Source organism: Anser brachyrhynchus (assembly GCF_964034855.1).
Source record: "Anser brachyrhynchus genome assembly, chromosome: 9".
NCBI lineage: Eukaryota > Metazoa > Chordata > Aves > Anseriformes > Anatidae > Anser > Anser brachyrhynchus.
Genome location: NC_137703.1, coordinates 2050001 through 2072205, shown reverse-complemented (window position 1 = coordinate 2072205; position 22205 = coordinate 2050001). Strand labels below are relative to the sequence as shown.

Here is a 22205-nt window from a genome sequence, read left to right as displayed (position 1 = left end):
TCTTAAAACGTTCATACAGGTTTTCACTGCTTAGTTTTCCTACCTAACTTTCCTAAATCCCTAAGTATGTGTTCTTGCATTTCTATTGCCAAGCACTTGTTTTACTGTCCAGGTCAGGTGTGACTCAATCAGTAACAGGACTTAGCAGCAATGTCTGTTAAAATACATATCAGTTAAAATGCAAGGGAAAAGTCTTCTTTTTTTTTTTCTAATTAAAAGAAAAAAGACAAAAAGATGTTTCACTTGCATTCACATGGCTTTTAGCCAAGAAGCTGGTGAACCTCCTCTTGTCATTTTCCTCTGCTGGATTATGCAAGGAAAGTAATCCTTTTTGAGCCAGTGAGCGGCCCATTAGTAAACAGTCTCCAGACCACAGATTATTTGATGGGCAAAACTGTTGTTAGGTCGTGTGAACCTGCTCTCGTTGAATGGGCTGCGTTGTTCTACAGATAACGTAAATATTGACACACTTACATTTGGATGTGCTAAGGAATTATCATCCTGGTATTTGATGGCAGTAGGAATATTGGCAGGTGCTGTTTCTTTTTCGGGAGCAGATGCTTCAACAGTTCCCGCTCCTATTGTTACAGGTTCGTGTTTTAGTTCAGTAGGCTCTATTGACTAAAAAGAAAGAAACACATCTGAGTATTTTATCCTCAAACTCCCAACCATGACAGGATCTTAACCAAGCATTCAGCTTTCTTTGAATGCCCACAAAAGGATCCTCATGCGAATACTTCTCAGCGTGCTTAGCAGGAACCGACTGGGCATGGACTAACACCTCCGGACCGAACACACGGAGAGGAAGAAGTACTGCCAGAGGCAAGGAGAGAGTTTGCAGAACTGTAGCTTTGTTTTATTTTTTGGATCGCCTTCTGAAGAAGCTGCATGAACTTCTCAGATACTTCTGGAAAAACAATAAACTGCATGTTGGGGAAACATACAGTGATGATTCAAAATCCTTTGCTGTCAGGTGGAAAAACTGAACCAACACTTTGCTTACATACTGCCAAAGACAAAAGTGCCCGAGTTCCCTAGAAAACTTGGCAGCCAAAATGCAGGCAGAGTTCTGAAGCCTGGATGTCTCACATTAGGTTTTTGGAAAGCTGTCTGAAAATGAAGCCATTTCATTTCAGGGAGTAAAAATGGTCTTGAACTCTGTTTTCAGTTCAGCAGAATTAAAAACACTGATCTCTACCCTTAATTGCAATGTAAGTGTCTGATTACTTTTGGATTTTAATCCTTCTGCTTTGCCTTAAAAAAATCTTCATGACTTGATATGACTTAAAAATAATTTTTAAAAAACGGAGTTGTGCAGCCTAGTTACAATGTACAATCAAACCAGTGGACTTCACCGAAACTGTTACACACTTAAATGTGTTCTTCCTTGCGCACCACACAAGAACACGAGAGAGTCTCTGTCCAAACTCTGACTCCAGTGGTGGGACTTAGGGTTGTCAACATCGATGCTCTTTCATCAGTGGAAACTGTATTCATAGCGTAGATTCCACCTGACTCTGAAAGGATTATGCACCAAGAAAGGATATTGAAAACTTACCTTTTTGACTTCTTTACTTGATCTGAATGTCTGTGGAACAAAGGAGTCACTTTCAATAGCTTCAATTTCTTTCACTCGTTTCACTTGCTCTACTAGGGTGGCTTGGTCTACAAAAAGAAGGTGCAATGTCAGTACACATTACTGTAAGCCTAGGATAAAAGCCGTGTCTAAGCAATGTCTTGAATATATCTTACTGCAGTGCATACCAGGAAAAGAAAAAAAACAACTTGCAATGCAGCCTAAAATATTCTGTCACACAAAAAATCATTCTCCTTTAGTAAAAATAACAACAGTGAGTGGGCCGTTACCGTTGAAGGCGACACCATTCCAGATGTTAACTTAAGAAATTGCTGGAGAAGTCCTTGCAGGACAACTGCGAGATTTATGGCATGGGAATTTCCCAGAGAAGGTAAGGGATCGTGGCCAGAACAACCAACACGGTGGAGTCCAGTCTGCGTGCAGTAGTAAAACTACTTCTCCTTGTACCAAGGTGAATTTTGCTTTGGCTGTGGATGCCCAGAGACGTGCCACCACCCCTGTTCTCGTGACAAGCTACATCATGAGTTCTGTACGGCTTGTTCATTGCAGTACAGCCGACAAAAAAGTGTTTGCTTTGCTGCCGGTTTCATTTTCTGCTTCTTCAGATTCAGAGCTCAGTTAATCTTCGTTACCAACTTCTGTGTCTAACTGCAGTGACAAGCAAATCTGGAATTCATTCTTCTAACTGCATGCTCCCGCTTACAACGTTAACCGGTTTATCTCCAGCTTATTTACTTCTGAACGCCAGATGCTTTCTGCACCCGTATGTTGGGGCCGCCCTGAGACGGTCGAGGCGGAGTGTCGGGCGGCAGTGGGCAGTCTCTGTGAAGCGCACTATAGCACAGGTGAGGGAGACAAAAGAGATACAACTTGCAGGAAGCCTCCAAAAAGCTCCAGCTTTGGCAAAGCTCAGCCCAGCAGCTGCGCTACAGCAAAGCTTGAGTTCGTACTTCAGCGTAATTCTTTTGGGTTAAAAAGGAAAAAATTGCTTTCTTACAATTAAGCTTGTGTTTAAAAGTTCTGTTGGCTTGGTGCTAAGGACTTCTTTTCTAAAAAAGATTTCTAAAGATCCCATGGGAAGTACAAAACTACCAATGCCCTCCTAGAGAGAGGAAATCGTAATTCCTCGAGCTCTTGGGTACACCTGGTCTGAGGGTACGAAAGGAATGGTGAGCGTCCTGGTAGCCACAGGACTGAAACCGAGGATCAGAGATAAGCCAGTGAATGCAGATTTAAAACCAGTTGCTCAGCGCGTTATTACGCACAACCTACGGCCAGTTCCCAGCCTGCTACAGTATCCTATGCGACTTACCCAAACCTATAGGAATGACAAATTATTAAGGGGGCAAAAATCACTAAATGTTTAGAATTACATCAGTGACATTAACTTGGGGAAAATGGACTGGAGGAAGCAGAACCCATTAGCGCATGATATTTTTGACAAACGCATTATTGGTAGATAAAATGACTTCCATATGTTGTTTGTCAGATGTCAGTGGAAAGGATATGTATTTCATAGTAAAATCAAAAATAATGGAGTCAGAAAGCTAAGAGGCTACAGACAAAAAAAAAATAAATCAATACTAACTCATTGCCCAGCAAGTCTTTTTACTGTGTTACCGTGAAAAAAACAAGCTAAATATCGCGTTAGGGATTGTTGAGGCCATTTTTTATAAATAGGCCATCCCAGCAGCAGCAAGAACGATGATCAATGGCAGCAGCCGGGGCCCGCTGACAGCACGCCGCGCAGAGCGCCGCGACGCACGGCACCGGGAGCAGCGGGGGCAGCGGACGGCCCTGCCCAGCGCCGTGCGGGCACCAGTGGCCGTTATCGCTCTTTTTGCCTCCCACCATAAAGCCGGCTCTGCTACGGAGCCTTCACCTAACCTAATGTTAGAGGAATCTCCGGATCCCTGCGCCTCGGCTGCCCGAGCCACGGAGGATTTGATGTCGGGCACCGGCGGCAGTTTGGTGTTTTATGCTTCCCGCGAGGGGTGGGCGCGAACACACACGGGGTTTCTGGGGCTGCTGTCTCATGTTGGGTTAGTCCGTGTTAGCAGTGATTTGAAATGTCCCTTTAGAAACAAAATGCATACCTCTGTCGGATGAATCCCTGAGATGCTATCCCCCAATTTTACACACGCAGTAATTAGAAACGCCAGGGAATCAGATAAAGGAAGAAGCAACTTGCCTGCAAGCTCCACCGGACACATTCCCATTTGTTTGCTTATTCCTAAAGACAAAACCGCTGATGAATCCTGCTATGAATTTAACAGGTTTTGGAACAGAAGCACCTAGCATCTTGTCAGTGAGCCATTAAACTGTTTTAAATCAAATAAAAATCTATTTTATATATTTCTCGTATGACATTTAGGTGCAAATGTAAAACGCTCACTGGATTCATTTTTAATCTATAGCCCTGACTAGGAAAATGAACCGATCCCTTTACCTAAGCTAGACCTGCTTGAAGAAAACTCCCTAAGAATCAAGGCAACGTCAAAATAAACCTAAGATGTTCCTCAGAATATATGTTTCTTCATATTTAACTAATTTCATTTAAAGGGGTATACTTGGCTAATTTAACTGACCCACTGAAAATATAATACACATTAAGTGAAATCTTTGGAAATAGTTGCAGAACAAATTGCTATTTTTTCTGCTCTTTTGCTTATGAGCTGAGGATGAAAAGAAGAAAGCACAAACAGACAAATCGGCTGAAGAGGAAATTATTTTACATTTCACCTGGCATTACTTTGGGTGCCCTTAGGTGATACCGCAGAATCTTGATCCTACTGCATGCGTACTGCTTCAGCTGTAATTCAGCTGCAAGTACTCTCACGCCTACGATCCACTGCTTAAATATGCTATAGCCATATAATCTACCCTTTGTGGTATTTTAAAACAAGTCTGCACAGTAACATCCTTTCTTTAGCAGAACAGACATAGCAGGGCTCAAATCAAATCAAATGGGGAAACTTTCGCAACTGAGCTCTGAAGTCCAGAAGAGGCAGCTCCGAACAGCCGGCTTTCTGCACCCGCGCTAAATTCACCCCTGCGGGTTTTCCACGTGCGCCATTCCCCACGTCCGCTCACACCCCGCAGCCTTTCAGGGCATTTACAAATACCGAGGAGCAAGCCAAAGTCGGCTCGCAGAGCGCTAGGACACGGCGCTGAACGCGGTGGATGCTTCGTGCCGCGCCGGTGAGCAGCAGCTACGCGAGGGCGCAGGCAGCCGGGGCCACCCCGAGCCCAGCCCCGCGCTGCAGCCTGCGCAGGGCCTGCCGACGTCGCAGGGCACACCGCATTTGTCACTGTGGCTAATAGCAGGGGTACGCTGCTCTTTTTTCTCCGCACACAAAAGCAAGATATGTAATTCAATGCTCAATTTACCCTTGTCTCGTAGGAGATTTTTCCCCGCTAATTGATAGAAATTAAGCCATTAATCAAGCCACCAGCCATCATTCAAACCAGGGAAGATGAATACAAACTTTCATCATAACCACCTTCCCCATTTTAGTGTTCATTAGCATTAATTTTTAATGCAATTATGCTATTCTTTTACGCTGAGCTCATAAATTACTGCTCTTTTGTTGCTCGCTGGCCTTGTAAAATCCAAGGTAATGCTTTGTGCTCTGATCTTAAAGGCAATTACTGGGTTCTTCTATCTTTTATATATCTGTATCCCAAATAACCCCTGTATTGTATGTACAAACTAACGAGTGGATATATTGCATATACATTGAATATGTAACAATTTGTCTATATTGAGCTTACACACGTCTCTCGGACACATTCGGATAAATAAAAGTATTTCCACGCCCAGCCACACCCCGTCGCAGGCAGGGATGCAGCCGCACAGAACCAGCAGAATCGAAGTCGGTCCCGTTCTGGTCCTGTGTGCTGGGCGCGCGGAAAAAGACGGGTGCATGAGAGACCTGCAGGGAACGGGACGAGTACCTGGCCGTGGGCCGTGGCGAGGCACACGGCTGCACACGCAGGACAGCAGCGCTGGGCCCGTGCCCCCTCGCGGGGTTTTTCATGGACCTCTCTTTGTCTGCTCTTCAGAAAGTCGTGCTGAAAGCTGAGGACGGGCGACTGCACACGCCCCGTGATTTCTTTCTCCTGCACGCTGCAGCGTGCGGTACCGTCTGCGGAGGCTTTACAGAGAAGCTATGAAATATGCGTATTTTAACAATTCCACAGCACTGCACGTTGACACACGGTGCCACGATGATGCTGGTGTCAATAGCAGTAACTTCCAGGCTTTTATTCCAGTCCATATATTGATTCTCAGTAACACATCAGGGGAAATGCACAGTAGCAAGAACCACCTCTGGTTACCCTCAAACACCGAACACAATTTAAGTGGCTAAATGAAAAATAGCTGAGCAAAAATTGTATTTTTTTCTCAAATTACTTTTCCAGCTCTTCACTGGGCCAGGCCTTTAGTTGGTACACGAAACAACGCCGTTCATGCCAACTAAACATATGTCATGTTTGACTGGTGCTAGGCGCATGTATTCAAAATCCCACCACACTGAGGCATCAGCCAGCATAAATGAGAAAATGCATTCTCAGCTAAGTCTCACACTTATCCCATGGACTCATTCTGGCTGTCCAAATAAATGCGCATTTGACACGTGGTAAGTACACGTGTAACAGTGGCACAGTCATGGAGATCAACAAAACAACATCTTTTAACAGAATATAAAAGGCTCCACACAAGGGGCTGTGGTTCATCCAAATGGATCCAATTCCTGATGAATTTAGCCAAGACGCAGTCTCCCCTAACTTCACAGGCTCCTTAATTCGTGCCTTTTTTTTTTCAGGGGGAAAAAGGCTCGAACCTGCTTCTTCAACCCATTGGCCAAGTGCCAAGAATGCTTTTCTCCTCCGAGTCAAAATCCACCTTTGTTTAGGCAAATCAGTACATTTGGAAGTGATCCCGTTTGCTCCTGCTTTACCGAGACGTCGTACTTTTCTGCCCGAACAGAGGTGGGCTTACGCTTTTCCCAGCTCCTGTACCCAGCTTTGCACGGTCACGTCCAAAGCACGCCCACGAGCTAAACCCCCCGGACTTTACTTGAAATGCAGCTGCTGCAGATGACGGTGAGGAAAGACGGCACGCTGTGCTTTTAAAGCTCTCCAAACCTGACGCCCTGCTATGCTGCTGTCTCTGCTCTCTTCTTAAAATCCCTGAAGGAATAACGCTCGCTCACCTCGCAGGGCCGTCGTAAGATGAAACATCAACAGCTCGAACACGCAAATCCTGTAGTGGTGAGCCCCCAGAACAGCCTGTGAACAAATTCCTAATGCTATTTTTAAGATGATGTTTGAATAGCTACAGTGAAATAAAGTACGGATCTGCCTATTGAGTAACGAGACTATAAAATAATTGATAGTTCCTACTAACTGAACTGTCCAAGAGGAAGCAACACTGACTGAGGGAGAAATCCAGTGGATAATTTGCAATTATGGACTTAAAAGTCATAATGTTTAATTCTGTGTTTTTTTCCTTGATTTCCACGTGCTCGATTGCCCTCAGCGCAGAGGTGTGCTTTAGCTGCGCACACACGCCCCGAGCGCTTCCTCCTCAACACGGCAGGAGCAGCAAAGCGCACGTGGGACGGCGGCTGGCGGCAAATCAAAGGCTAAAAGAAAATGAAAAAAAAACCACTTTCTTACAATTGTTATTGGAGAAAACAATTCTAATACCTGCCTCCTCTGGGGAGTATGTGTAGCGAGGCAAGTTTCCCCATGTGCCGGTACGAGGAGCCCCTGAGGGCTCCCCTCCTGGCGGACAAGGCCTTGGCGCTGGTTGAGGCTGGGTGAAACGTCCCTCCAGCTCCTCCAGCTTTCTGCTTCTGCTGGCGCAAAAGCTTCACGCCAGACTGTCCAGGAAAACCAAGCCCGAGCGGCTGACCGCACTGTGCCATTTTTTTCTGTTCTGTTTTCCTTTTCAGTAAGCGTAACTCTTTAAGAGGAGGGCGCGTGGCTGGCTGCTGCCGCAAGGGTTTCCACCCGCAGCCTGGCCCCGGCCCCGCCGGAGGTGCCGGACCTGGGCACGACGCTGGAGCGGAGCAGAGGAGCGCCGGTGCTGCGCTGCGGGGGGCTCACGGCGCCTCTGAGACCAACCCGGCTCCTCGCGCCGCGCCGTCTGCTTGCGGTTCGTGCGCTCTTTGCCGCAGTTTTCTGTTCGTGTCGGAGCTGCCGGCTTTTTACACTTCTCACAGGTCTCTCACACGTCTTAAATAGCTTCCGATTCCTCTTCACTCTTGTCAAATCTGTTTTCCTGTGTATTAAATCTATTTTTGTTAAAAACAAAAAATGACGGCGATGATTTGGAGGCAAATACAAGGTTGTATTTCACTCCTGGAAGGAGCCTACGCGTGATGTGGTTTTACTGTCAAAATGTAGATCTGGGAATTTTGCCATGGTAAATTCTAGGAGCGCAGACCCAGCAATGGGGTAATACCTTAATGCCTCAACGTGAAGGAAAGAAAACATAACTCAATTAAAATATATACTTGGGGGATTTTTCTGACACTCTATATACTTGGGAAAACTGCCACCTACCCTGACCTTTCTCTTATAATTATGTATGTCATCTTAAGTATCATTAATTTAGTCTGTACTTCACTCATCCTACGTGTTTACCGAATGTCTGGATTTTTCTTTGACTTTAATAACCCATTACTTTATATAACCCTTAATAATCTATTTCCAGTTGGGAAAAATACCTGCTTAAAATGAAGGACACGACTTTCTAGCAATTGTTTTGGGGAACAGTGGTGTAGACTTAAAAATAACAACTGGCAGATACGTAGATGCTTGGTGCTTTGAGCTGATGGATTTCTTTTCAATTCGGTGTGAGGACTTGCATGGGAACTTCGACCAAATGCGTGTGTTTCTGCAGTTCAAATCACAAAGGTAAGTTTTTTCTGGCTGCAAATAAGTAATTCATTTAGAATCCACAGGGCCATTCCTCAGCTGAACAACATATTCATTACTTGTCTAAGAACACATTTTGACAGAAAGTTAGACCACAGCTATGGTATATTACTGATATACTTGACTCCTCCTGCTTTTTCACTATTTCACAAGGTTTAATTACGAGGTGCCTTCCTTATATCTAACTCGCCAGGATGGCTGCGCGATCTGAAACGACCCACAGCGTTTAGGAAGCATCCCTTTAACACGCCGACAATTTTTCGGCTGTGATTTCCCAAAGGTGCAAAGAAGGAAGGAACGCGTGTCCTCTGGCATGCGAGCCTCGAGCCTCCGAGGCCCAGCGCCACGCACTGCGTTACAGTCGCTTCTTGAAACAGGCAGCCAAGGCAGCACTGCCGTACGCGACCATAAACATGAGACCGAAAAAATGGTTCTGCCTTTGCCTTCTCCCCGCTGTGGGTCCCCGGGGGTCCCCTGTGGAGCCCCCGCTGGCACACCCGTGCTGCTCCCCAGGACCCCCCAGGGGGGTTATTTTGTGTCTCGAGCGCTGCGGAAGCTAAGGTCAACTCTAAACACACCAAAACACCATGAAACCGTTTCTGGCAGTGATCATGTAATAGTTTCTGACTGAATTGATTGTTCGCTGACAATACCCGGCTCAGCCTTGCAAATGCATCAACTGCGTAATGAGCAGCTATTAAGTCCATTGATTTTCTGATTTCAATTGATAGCCAACAGGCCAAAGCTGCACATCAATATTTGCGTAACTAATACCCAAGAGCTAACAATTTTGACAAATGAAAACCTCAACAGACCAAACAGTGCAAATTAATGGAAATTTAAAGACCAAACCTCAGGATTTAAGAGAAATATTTAATGGATGAACAGAGATGCCTTATGTTTCTGGAGAATTCTGGTTCTTGCACGGGGAAATAAGTAAATAGAGGGAAGCTCCCAGAAGTATGCTGATCCCTTGGCACCCCAAGGCAGGGAATTCTGCGCCATGGAGCAGCGATCTCGAGATGCCAGCTCCTCAAAAGGGACCGCTGCAAAACCAACCTCTCTGAACAACGCAGAGACGAACCACGTGCGCGGTGCAGCGGTACTTACCCGTCCCCTGGCTGCTGGTGTCTGCTACCAGCTGGAAACCAGCAGCTCACAACCCCCCCGCCTACCTCCGAGCTCTATTTATTTATTTTTAAATAATGCTGGAATCTAAGAAGAAGCGGTACAAATACGCACTTCAGCTTCCCCTTCAGCAGGATTCTCTCTCTCCCTCTGCAAAACAAATGCATAACCCAGAGGAGGGGCAGATGACGGCATTGGTGCCCTCATGTCCCACCGCCCTTTTTGCTTTTCGGGGGACACCCCGCTGCGGTCCCCACCGTGAGGGCTTTTGGGGGCCTGGGGCTGCCCTTCTGGCTCGGCAGGACGGGAGCTGCCGGCGGTTTTGCCAGGGCTCCCCCGCGCTCCGTCTCACACACCCTTGTTTGTTTTCCCTTCTAGACGCAGCTTTTCAATATATAGCTATAAATTTTTTTAAATGATTGAAGTCAGATAACTAATTACGTGATTGCTTTACAGTCCCATTACCTTAACTGATGCTTGTCTCAGACTTATCCTTTAGCACAAAGAAAGGCCATGAAGACGACAGTAAAATACACAACATTAATGAAATACAGGCACAATGCTTATTTTTCATGTCTTAAATTTTGAAGACAATTTCAAGACTTTTAATTTGTAAAAAAAAGTCATAAATTGCCCTGTGAGACAGAACATGAGTTTATCTGTATTCCCACTTTTAGAATAGAAGCAGTTAAAATCAGAATATTGCTGGTCCTCTGCAACTGTGTACGTGTGTGCTCCCCCTCGAGCACCTTCTCAAAGACAGCACGGAACAGAACTGAGGTGCTAACTGGTTGATCTAAAGCACGCCTTTGAAAGGATTTGGAAGAGATTTGAAAGAGGCGTTTTTAACACGATGCTGATGATATAGTACATGCCCATAGTAAGGAGCATTTTTCTTTTGGGGGATAGGAGGGAAGGGAAAATAACTTTGTCAGGTGAGGTTTTAGCTTTGAACCTGCATTACCTACCTATGTAGGGCTTGATCCTCCTGGGTGTGATAATAAAACTCTAATTATACCCACAGTCCTTCCTAAAATAAAATGTTTCAAATACCAGCTGCAAAATATTTTTAATATTTCTGCACACCTTGTTGATACTCCGTCTCTCTTAAAGGATCCCCTGTATTAATGGGCTTCATTCCAAAGGAAAATTTATCTGATTTCTTCCCTCCATAACTGTGTACGAAAACAGATAAATGCTGCTTTGTATTTTAATACAGAAGCAAAACAAGACACTTCCACAGATGATATAAGGGAAGTAGTTATTTTTAATCTACTTTTCCCTCAAATAAGGGCGCATTGCAATTTCCCTCTAACTATCCACAGGCTCTGTGCGTTGCTTTTCTGCTCCATGGGTTTTCAGCTAATGCACGCAATAAAGCCAAATCTCAGACTATTCATATGCAAACTCAAGGATTAAAATAAAACATTCCTCTTTCCCAGGTGAAGAATGAACGCTCATAACACTGAAAAAGCGCGGCAATATTTCAAGCAGCGTCAGTTCCCTCCACCAAGTGCAGTCGCCTGCAGGTGGGCACAAGCCTGACTGACGCTAGGAGCTGTGCGCTACGTGACCAGTAGCCGTGCTTCTGTCTTTTCCTAGAATCAAACCGCAGTTGTGTAAGCCCATCAGATCCCACGGTTTTTCACAAAAGGCCACGGTGCCATTTGAAAACCCATCTTTTCAGGGCGATTTAAAAAGGAGCTCGCTGAACTTGGGCACTCACCCGAGTTAGGCAAGGGGAAGACGTGGGGGAGCTGCCAGCGCGGAGTCCGGCTTTCCTGCATGGCCAAACAGGCAGTAATTTCCCATACGTTTACCTTACCGTATCACTAATAATTTGCACCACTTGCACAACATGAACGATGACCATTACTCAACCAAACATCCTACCTGCTCTTTAGGGAACTGTGTTGGTGGTACGAAGACATGAACTCACTTTCTAGGCCAAGTGCTCGTCACGCCCCGATGAATCAGGGCGTCGGGAGCCAAGGAGGCCCTACGCTGCCACCCCCTGGCGTTGCTCTGGCTCCCCCAAACCTCCCCGCTGGGCACTGCCCGACTGCCCCACCACGGCACGAAGCAGGACCGTGCCCATGTGCTTGGGATGGGGTGGGGAGAGGCCCCCACGGCTGCCAGGGGACCTGGGACGCAGCTGGGCACAGCCTTGGCACCTGCGGGGGCGCACGGCCAAGGGGGGGCACGAGACGGGAAGCTGCAGGAGGCCACCATCTTCTGCACGAAGGACAGGCACAAAGCAGCCCCGAATTTAAGAAACACATTCCAAAGTGGTTATTAATTACAGAAGCTTTAATAGAAACCCCGGGATTGATTAGTGAAGAAGCCATTATCTTCAGGGGTGCATCGACCCCAGTGCTGGTGATCAGCTGCGCTGTGGAAGACGGCCGATAAGGACGCCAAGGTTCACACAGCAATTTTATCATTCGCGTTTTTAACTACTATTTAGATGCTTTTCCTAATATGCTGTCCTTTGCCACCGCAACTGCACAAAACTTCACATTTTTTTATATTATCCTTGATTTGTTTCTGCTTACTTTTAATTATAAAACGTCAATAAAAAGATTAAACACACATAAAAAAAGATCACAGTGCGTGCCAGATGCTGAAACTGCCTCCAGAGACCGGCAGCGCAACACCAGGTGTTTGTGTCAGCCTAATGAAGCAACATCCGCACCCAAGGGACGCGAAGGGTGGAGCTGCAGAGACCTGCGCTTTGCTCAAAATCTGCCATTACGAAGGCAAATCTGGAAGGACTTGAAATTACAGTTGTGATAAGACAGGATGAAATTTCACCGTGGGAATAAAACAATGTTTGCAAGCGTTTCAATCGTTCATTTTGCAGAATCTCACCCTGCGACCTCCTGCAGCTACGCGGTGTGAGGGAGTCCAACAGTTCCTCGCAGACGGGGGCACCTCCCGGCCCGAGGCACCCAGCGCGGGGCGACGACCACGGAGCGTTTCGGCATACGGATGAAAGCAGGCGCTGCATTTCGTTCACGGTATCTGTACTAAATAACTTGGGGACTCAACAGACTGAGTTCAGGTCACTGCCAGAAAAATGAACTTGGATAAAATTTACTGAATGTAAGCTATGACCTAAGGCAATACCTAATGAACTTAAGGGCATCCCAATATATTTCTGTATCGTTGAGTAAAGCACTTTAACTTATTGCAGCTACACGGCCTGACCTCATGCAATCAAATCCTTTTGTAGCAGATTCAGCCGGTGTTTTTCCTATCAATTATACCAAGGTACAGCCTTTCAACTTTTACTGATGGAAGTGTTAAGTAAAATGGTGTGTGCCATGCGTGGCTTTGCCGTGGACACACTACCCTGCCAGTTAGATTCGTTCTGCGAAAACTCTTGTCCAACAGGTTAAAGGGAGGTATAAAAATTAGAGCTTGTAGGTTGGAATATGTGCAGAATTTAAAATTAAATAATCTTCCAATAGTTCAGTGCTCCAGGCTTTCTTGTACATAACAATTTTTCTTTTGTGTCACCAAATCCCTGAGAATCCACGCGGGCTTTATGTCCTCAGCCTCCCCGGTACCCATTTCGGTGGAGGCGCTGGGTGAATTCAGCCCGTGCGTTAGGCAGAGGGGAGCACTCCCTGCAGATCGAGCTTTCGATGGCGGACTTTTGGTAGGAAATTCTGATCTCAGTTTGTTGCCACTGAAGAGTTCGGCAAGCCGGTGGGAGCTGAAAGGATAGTGCTAATTGCATCACGCTGGCGAGATACCAGGCAGCACACGTACACAGAAGGCACAGCGGAAGCAAATGTCTGATGCCTTCAGTATGCAATTAAACTGTCCTACCTAGTAAAAGAGCACTCCATTCACACCATCTAGTAAAAAGCGAGTTGTGTGCAGGCACTTCTGCATTTCTAACACTACTACTGAGACTAGCTGAGCACGAGACTTCCCGACCAAAAGCGCAGTCTGAGGCTATGGAACGAATGGGGTTGATTCAGGATGCGAATCCAGACTGATTTAATGATAAAGCTTCAGGCAAACCAAATACAGACTTTGAGGCACTGCAAATCTGGATTCAAATACTATAGCTTGGGCCCATCACATTTATATAAGCCACATTTCTCACGTTTTACGTTGATTTGTTAAAACTCTACTACTTTCTTTTCTCTACCACGCCTTCATTGCAACCTGCTACTGGTGCTGTCCTCCACAGCTTTGAGTTAAATGCCAGAAGAGAGTTGGGAAAGTGATGAGGTTCTTCCCAAACTGATCAAAACACCTCCTTAAGTACATGCAAGTTAGCATTCTTTTTAAAATATTCTGAATTAGATTTAGATACTTACTCGATCTAGAATATAAAGATAGGAGAAAAGTTATTTTAAACCAACCTACCGCATGCACAGATAAATACACGTTTATCTCAATCCATAAAACACACTACTCTACAAGTCCATTTAGGCTAGGGTAACGCATTGCATCTGTTGCGTGAAGCACAATTTTCTCATTCTGATTTAAATCCCGTTAACCCACATGTTCCAAGAAAGCCATAAAATGTTTGGTGCCATTCCATACCAGGATTGCTACGAGAATCCTTCAGATACAAACCCCATCTTTTTCGGACTTGAACAGTTTAACTTATTTTTTAATGCGAGGGTCAACCTGCAGTATCGGTGACACTACAGTAGCACAAAAATTTCAGTAAAATCTTTGAATTAAGCATTGAAGGTTTGTTTTATTTCTGTTTAAAAGTCAATTTTCTTCTAACACTAAGTGCTTTAATGCTTCTCTTGTTTGCATTTCCTCATTCCTCCTACCCACGTGGGCTTCATTTCCAAGCCTATTCAAAATGATGTTTTCCAAGCATGTGCCACATGACTTGTTCATATAAATGGAGCAAATTAAACTGTCTCCACATATATCCTATCACATTTGTAGCCCTGATTTCTCTCCTTAACACGTGGCCAAGACACCGTATTATCTGCCTGCAGAGGTTGACCTCAGGATATTAGATTCTGCCACATAGCTCTCTTGTACTAAACCGAGGGGAAACACTTAATCACCCCTGCCTTTTCAGGAAAAAATCAACTTTAAATTTGCCATGATGAAAAATCAATAAACCAGTAATTGCTTGGCTTATCATTGCGTGGAGGAACAAATTGGGAAGCGAAGCTTAGCGTCCACACAGATTTCAGTGAAACACACAGAGTTTCAGGATCACTAAGCCAGAAAAGGAAAAGGTCTCAGAGTGATAATTAAATCTACTCATGCTGATTTTCTGCCAAATTTATTTCCCTAGAGTATATAAAAATGTTTCACTGCTTACTAGCTAGGCATAACTAATCAATTCAGCGTTGGGCCAACACACATGAGAAACAAAAAATGCAAATCCAAGAATGAAGGCATGGGGATAATATCCGCCCGGTGCAAGCACCACAGCCACATTGATTTATTTATTGATTGGTTCAAAAAGAACGAACCTTATTTAGCTGCATTCTAAAAAAACTTCTTCGCCTTGTTATCCACCACAACCCCTCCATCTGTGCCTCCCCACTACGGACAACGTACTGCTGTGAGCGGCGGCTGCCTCGCAGGGTCCCCGGTTCTGCCTCTCCGTGCAACTGCGGAACCCGTGTTTCACGACAACTTGTATTTTAAATTAAAAAAATTATAGGATTATTATGCACGATACGCTAGGACAGACGATCCAAAAACCTTGCAGTAATGCAGTCCAACGTTCTTGGGTGACTACTGAAGGGACACACATTTTTATTTCGCAGCACGCTGCACGCATTATCTCCACGGCTGCTATTACACACGTCAGCTACTCTGAATTTGCCTTGCCAGGCCTGGAGTTAAATAAAGGTTGGCAGGAAAATTCCCTCCAGATTCTGATGTCATTTTCAGGCAGCCCCAAATGGAAGCAAGTAAACAAAAACAAAGTAGAAAAAGACCTCCATTGAAAATACTCTTGCTAAACTAGTGCATTCTTTATTAATAGACCTAATTTCATGCAGCAAATTAGCATAGAGCCAATGGAAGTGCAAATGTAATCAAACTGAAAAATTCAAATGAGAAGGAGGGAGCCTTTTTCTTTCTTTCTTCGCTTTTTTGTCACAAAAAAAAAAAATAAAATGATTTTTGTGTGTGTCCTTCAACTGGCTATAGGGACTATGGTAATTAAAACATTTAAAGCAGCACAAGCCCCTAGTCTCTAATCTGGAGCTCAGGTCAGCTGTCTGTAGATTCTAATTTGTCCTCTATTTGTATTCATGACAGGAAAACGCTGCATATTTAACAGCAAACCAGCAGGAGGGTGTACTGGTGGGCTTGGAGGTCAAATAATTTGATTTCTGAGCAGATTACATGTAACATCCAACATCTAATCTCACACCTGATTCGGCAATAACATTACAATAAAAGTAATGTTAAGACACCCTCGCGATGGGGCGGGGGACGAACGCCTGGTGGCGACGAGCTGAGGACCCGCTGCTCGGTGGCACGCTGGGTTCGCCACGCTGCCGCTCCGCGCTTCCCTCGCACCGGGTCCGGTCGTGCTGCGGGTCCTCGCTCCCAGCTTGGAGAGCTGCACTTCACAATGCAACACGCTGAACACCAGGATGCAATAATTAGAAGAATTAGTAATTTTGATTTCTTTCTATTTTTTTTTTTTTTAAGACCTTTGAAAATGGTTCACCACGCTTTGGTGACGAATCGATGGCAATCCGAGGCAAGTGCTCGTGCTTGAATATGAGCATACAGAGTAAGGATCACCAGGCAGCGCCTGCCAGAACGCAGGGTGACTTTTACAACTGGGCATTCCTTGCAGGGTTTATACAATTTCATTATTAAAATTTCAGCTAAAAGGGTTGGGAGGGCAGGCAGGGAAACACTATGGTCAATCGAGCACAAAATAAAACCACTGCCTGTATTCAAAAATCAACGTGAAATAATTTTTCACTTTTTTTCCCCACTTACTCAATAGAAGCTGATTTAGGAAAAATCCCACGATCAAAAATACACATAATTGTTCTCTGCAGAACTTTTTCCACAGGACACTTTTTACGATGCTTATTAATAAATTGAAAAGCAGCTTTCCTCCTGCTTTTGCTGTAACTTACCATTGTTTCTAATTTGCTAACCAACAATTTTTTCCTTCGCCTTTCTATTCTCACCCTTTAAAATTCCTGTAGGCAAAACAATTGCTAGCATATGAGTTCCTCACAACGGGATATAAGGAAAAACCACACATGTATTTTCCAAAACACAGCCTGCTAACGTGTCCAAGGGCAGCCCAAGTCACCTCACCAGGGCCGAGCCGCCGGGCCGCTCGGCCTCCAGCCGGCAGGCTGTCTCCCACTCTTCTGCAGCGAATCTCCTGGTTTGGTTTTAAGCTCAGCCCCTCCCGGCTGCCGTGCTGTGAAGGGGCACACGCTGCCCTATTTTGCTGGCAAACTGAATGGTTTAGAAGTGACGGACTGACAGACGAGGCACATCCTCCCTGCTCGTGCTCTCACCAACCCACAGGCTCCTGTGAGCACACACCGGTGCGGGTCTGTGGTTCTGCCGCGAGTCAGCTCCCTTCCACCTTCACCTCCTGCCCTGGTTGGGCTTTGCTATGAATCCCGACACCGCCTGACTTCCACCGATTGCGCCCCCCTTCTTATCCCAAACTCCAAGCGCCCCTTTCCTTCCCTTCCCTGCCCAGACAAAAGGCCCCAGCTATCCCACTTCTCCATCTCCCATTTATTCCACAGTATCATACATATGTTCTCTAAGGGGGAGCAAAAATCAATTCCTCTTAGCATCTCGGAGTCCCAAACTAAACCAAAATAAACAATGAGAACATTTTGATTTTGAATGAAATTAACTATAGCCACGAATCGAAAGAAGGGTGATTTTCCTGAGCTTCCTTTGGACGTAAATCCAAACTTACATGGAAAATTGCGTGGAAGACTTTTAAACTTTCCTTCCTGATAGATACTGTTCTGCGAAGTTGAAATTTTCAGAATTGCCTTTGAAACCCTGAGAGCTAAGGGTTTCAAAAATGATTTTTTTGTTTTCCTCAGAACCAGAAAAGCCAGCTTGAGGTATTTTAAGATAAACTACCATACTTTACCAAGTAGCTTTTCCAGTTCCAAAGAGACATCACCGTGTGGACTCAAAGCTGAACTGAGATGTCTGGAACCTGGGAAGGATGCTTTGTTTTTGCAGCTGTCTATACCTCTAGGTGAGTAACATCAGTTTGGTCAGGATGCTGACCGCGTCTGGGTCAGCGAGTGGGGATAACGCGATTCTTCCTCGGGAAATTGGTCCTGCGTGAAGTCTCAAAGCATACACAAAGCTTTAACTCCGCAGAGCTTGTAACTTCATTTTGAGAGACTTGGTAGAGATCCCCGGATCAAGAACGTTAGATATCTGCTAAAACGCTATCTTCATCACTACGATATGAAATATATTCCTGTATACAGCCCGGAAATGTTCCAGCCTGAACGCAGCAGCAGGGGAATTTGCACTGTGCAACAGCCACACAGCTTGGTACGGGGGTCACCTAAGGCAAGGGGCCTTAGACGGCTGCGTTCTCCTGGTTACACATTCTAATCTCATAATCAACCACAGATCAGTCCCAGATGGATGGTTATAGGATCGTCTGTCATAGCCGCTTGCTTTTTGAACGTCTCCTGCGCGCGGCGAGCGAGCCCTCCCCACGGCCGCGCACGCAGAAGGCAGATGGCTGCGGGGGGCTGGCCCCGGCCGGCGGCTCTGGCGCTCAGCCCCAGTGGGACGGGACAGAAAAGGAAGAAAAGATGCAAAAAAAATGCGTGGGTCGAGATAAACACAGTTTAGTAATCGCTCTCCCCATCCCCGAGGCAGACCAAAGCTTCGCAGCACCGCGTGGGCTGCCACCTCCATCCCGAACGGACCCGGCATGGTACTCAGAGCGCCAAAAAGCTTCAAGGAAATCTGATCTGTAAAACTCGCTGCTCTGCACATAACTCATCCTTTCCTTAGGAACCGTACTGCTGGATTCCGGTTGTCTGTGAGGAAGAATTTAAAGCTGGCCGTGCGGTCTGGTGCTCCTCAGCAAAGTTCAGCAATTCAGCAGCGAGCAGCGGACCGAAGGACAGCTCCCCCCAACGTAACACAGCTTTAGTGCCTTGCGAGATCAATGGGGACCCACAACTTCTGCAAGAGCTTACTGGCAACCTCTTGAATTAGCCCATACTCCAAAAAGAACAGCTTAGGAAGAAGTTATGAGAAGCAAAAAAATCTGAAGGAACTTCTACCTCCATCCTCCATAAGCGCCGTGGCAGAAAAGATGAGTTCCGCTCATTCACAGCCCATTTAAATGATCAGAAGGGGAATTACAAAGATTTCAAGTACCATCTTGCAGACAAGCAAGAAGAGAGATCACTTGAACTTTGAGCCATCTGGAGCCATCACAAGACAGAGACTTCTCCCGCAAGAACGCAACCACACAGGAACACGAGAACAGTTTATTAATCTGAGTTCCTAGATTACTAACCAATTTGCTAAAATGACATTCATATAATCTTGCTCCACCTAATCCTCCTAGAAAGCTACTGAAAGCCTACACACGACAGATGGAAGCGGCAAGATGCAGCGCGAAGGCTGTTAGAGAACAGAGCAAAACGCCCGCTTCCAGCCCTCATCTTAGGAGCGGTCCTTTGCTCCTAAGAAAAGAGGGGAGCAAACATCAGCGAGCCACTAGATGCAGGGAGAGCGGTGTATGGGAACACATAGGTGGTTTTTTGTTTGTTTTTTCCATTTTGATAGGCTAGATAATTCATACAGATTTTTACAGGTCTTCATTTATACATACATAACACGCACATATATAAAATGCATGCTATGAAGCCTCTTCAGAGCAAGGGAATCTATTTAAAGACACGGCATGGCAGTTTGGTGTGTAGTCCCTATGGAAAATCACCATAAATCATGTCCAAATCTTATTACATGTATATAAACAAGTGGTTTGGATGCTCTGTTAGATAGCCACGAAGTATGAGAGGAGCTATAATGCTCGGCTGCGTCAGGGCAGCACAGATCTGAAGCACCATCATTGCAAATGTGGGACTTTTTTTCTGGATTCATCAGCATCCTACAGACAAAAAGACCTCTTTCATACCTAAGTGTCTACTTAAAGAGCTATACGGAGAGCTTAATACACTCCTGGTGTAGCTTAAGTAAAAAAAAATATAGACTTCAAAGGGATCGAGCCACCTACAGCGCCTGCAACTCTTGCAGGACAAGCAGCAGGAAGAAGCCTTCTGCTTTGAAGCTGCGGTTGTCCACGAACCTATGATGTTAGCAAGTTTTACTTGAGATACTAAATTGCTCCCAACTTTGCTTTAATCTGTAGCCCCCCTGCCCAGGAAGCCCAGCTCCCAGAGGGGTCTGCAGCCCCGTATCTCTGTCCCGGGTGGGTGAACTGGCTGGCGCGGAGGTGGCGATGCTGCTTTGGGTGTGCACCAGCATTTGTCCCAGTTAGGTGTAACGGGCAGGAGCATCGATGTGTCTATAATACGTTCTCACAGAGTATCCCAGATAACATAATTAGAAAATTAACATAAAAGAGAACGTTCCCTTCAGATGTAATGATTGCCTAATACTCTTTGAAGTGAAAAAAAGCTTAGCATCCATCTCACTGTTTTTTAAACATCATTAAACTAAAAGTTTATTAAATGTGAACACCTCCAACCTCTTTCAAACAGAGAAAGAAATGCAATTGATTAGTTCAAATTTTTCAAAGATAATTATGTCCTATTTTTCATTTTTGTCAAGCACAGCGGGGGCTCTAGGTACAAGATGCTCAGTGAGACCTGAATATTACACCTAAAACCGTGCAGGGCCAGCAGCAACAACTTTGTCAGGAACAAAATAAGCCTGTAATTACTGGGAACCTGATATGAGCGAAAGCTTCCTGCTGGATTAACCAGTCCTCCGAATTTGAGCCTGACGGGTGGACAGTGGTTAGCACCGAATAAAGCTCCATCGCACACCGCTGGCAAAAGCGTGCCAGCACACGGCTAAACTGAAGAAGCAAAGGTGCCCATTTCATCCTCTGTCAGCTGGGTGAACTTGGGGATTTCTAGCTTGTTTTCTAAGCAGTTCCCTTAGTGCTAGTTCCCTTAGATTAACCTGGTAATGCAAAACAAGAATTTCAACTATTTTCTGGAAAACAAACAACAGATGAAGGGAATCAATTGCATGAATTTTTAATAAAGATTACATTAGAGTTTTGAAATACATTCAGCATACTTCGCTGCAAGTCCCACAATTTGGAGCTTATTAAAGGCATCTAAATCTAGAAACAGTGGGTGGGAAATCACATAAAAACGTATAAATCCTGTAGGACAGCAACCAACTGAATCAGACCTGCAAAATATACTTAATTTTCTCATTCACACATGAGGATTTAAAGAAGTATCTGAAGTGCAAATAAGCCTTAAATTGCTTTCAGAAATTATTGAGGCTCGAGTTCCACCTAAAGAAAAAATACCTAAGGAAGAAAATGGGAGTTTGACTGTAACCAAAGCAACAGCACCTGAAGTTGGTACTCAAGAAGAGGTGGCAACATGCAAACAGGTAGGATATACCTTCCTCCCCCGAAAATCTTACTAATGACCTATTCCAAAATCAAATACATATGTAAAAGACTTTCCTAAAATTCAGAGTCTTTGGAGCAAGCCCTAAAAACTGCAGTAGCTCAGACCAAGATATGAAATGGCAATTCGGGGAAAGAAATGCTAGCAGAGGTTAGCTGTTTGAGACCACTTGTTTGTTTCTGAGGAGGCATGGAAAATTAGGGTGTTCAAGCAGGACAATAGGAAATTCATTACTGGGAAAGTGGTGTGATTCTTAAAAAAAAAATAATAAAAAAAAAAAGGCAACGTAGTGGGAGTTTAGACCCAGACTGCGTGGAAACAGAATCAGACTCTGGAACCTGGAAGGTGTAGGAGAGATGGGCAGAGATGAAGGCATCACAGATGCTAAATTAAATTTTCTGTCTTTGCCTTGAAGTTCAACTTGTTGTGCTCAAACACAGGGAAAGAGTGAGCAGATGCGGGGAGACGTTCAAATAAGATGAGAAAAAATGGAAAGAAACATGATGTTTCGGAAAGACTGGAGGAGATGGCACAGTAAAATTATAAACATCGCTGCTGTTCCCTTTCGTTGTCTTCCATTTGCCACATTCCCAAGCAACCTCCCACCTCCTCCCTTTTGCAAGGTTCTTTTTTTTTTTTTTAGTTTTGCCTAATGATTATCATATCTCATTGAATGAACAACATCCCAATCTCTTAACCTCTTAAATTTCAGGATGTCCTGAACAGCTTTACTCTGTATTACTCTGCTCCATGCATGACACCCCGTCCTTACCCAAAATATGATTGACATTTGGGCACAAGACTCATTTTCATAGCAGATGAATCCATCAAAAGGTCAACTCTGAAAAATACACCGTCTCCTAGACCATTACACCATCTTCAAACCTCGGTCACGGTTACTGGGTGGT

At 45.0% G+C, this 22205-nt stretch overlaps 1 protein-coding gene across 4 annotated transcripts in view; it reads right to left on the bottom strand.

Moving 5' to 3' along the window:
• RSRC1 (arginine and serine rich coiled-coil 1) overlaps positions 1 to 22205 on the bottom strand; it is a 144981-nt gene that overhangs the window by 2423 nt on the left and 120353 nt on the right. For all 4 annotated transcript variants that reach the window (XM_080604990.1, XM_080604993.1, XM_080604992.1 and 1 more), the window contains 2 exons: positions 1559 to 1665; positions 475 to 621 (listed from right to left, as the gene is read on the bottom strand). In XM_080604990.1, coding sequence (XP_080461116.1) covers positions 475 to 621; positions 1559 to 1665 — 254 coding nt within the window. The remainder of the gene's footprint in view (positions 1 to 474; positions 622 to 1558; positions 1666 to 22205) is intronic.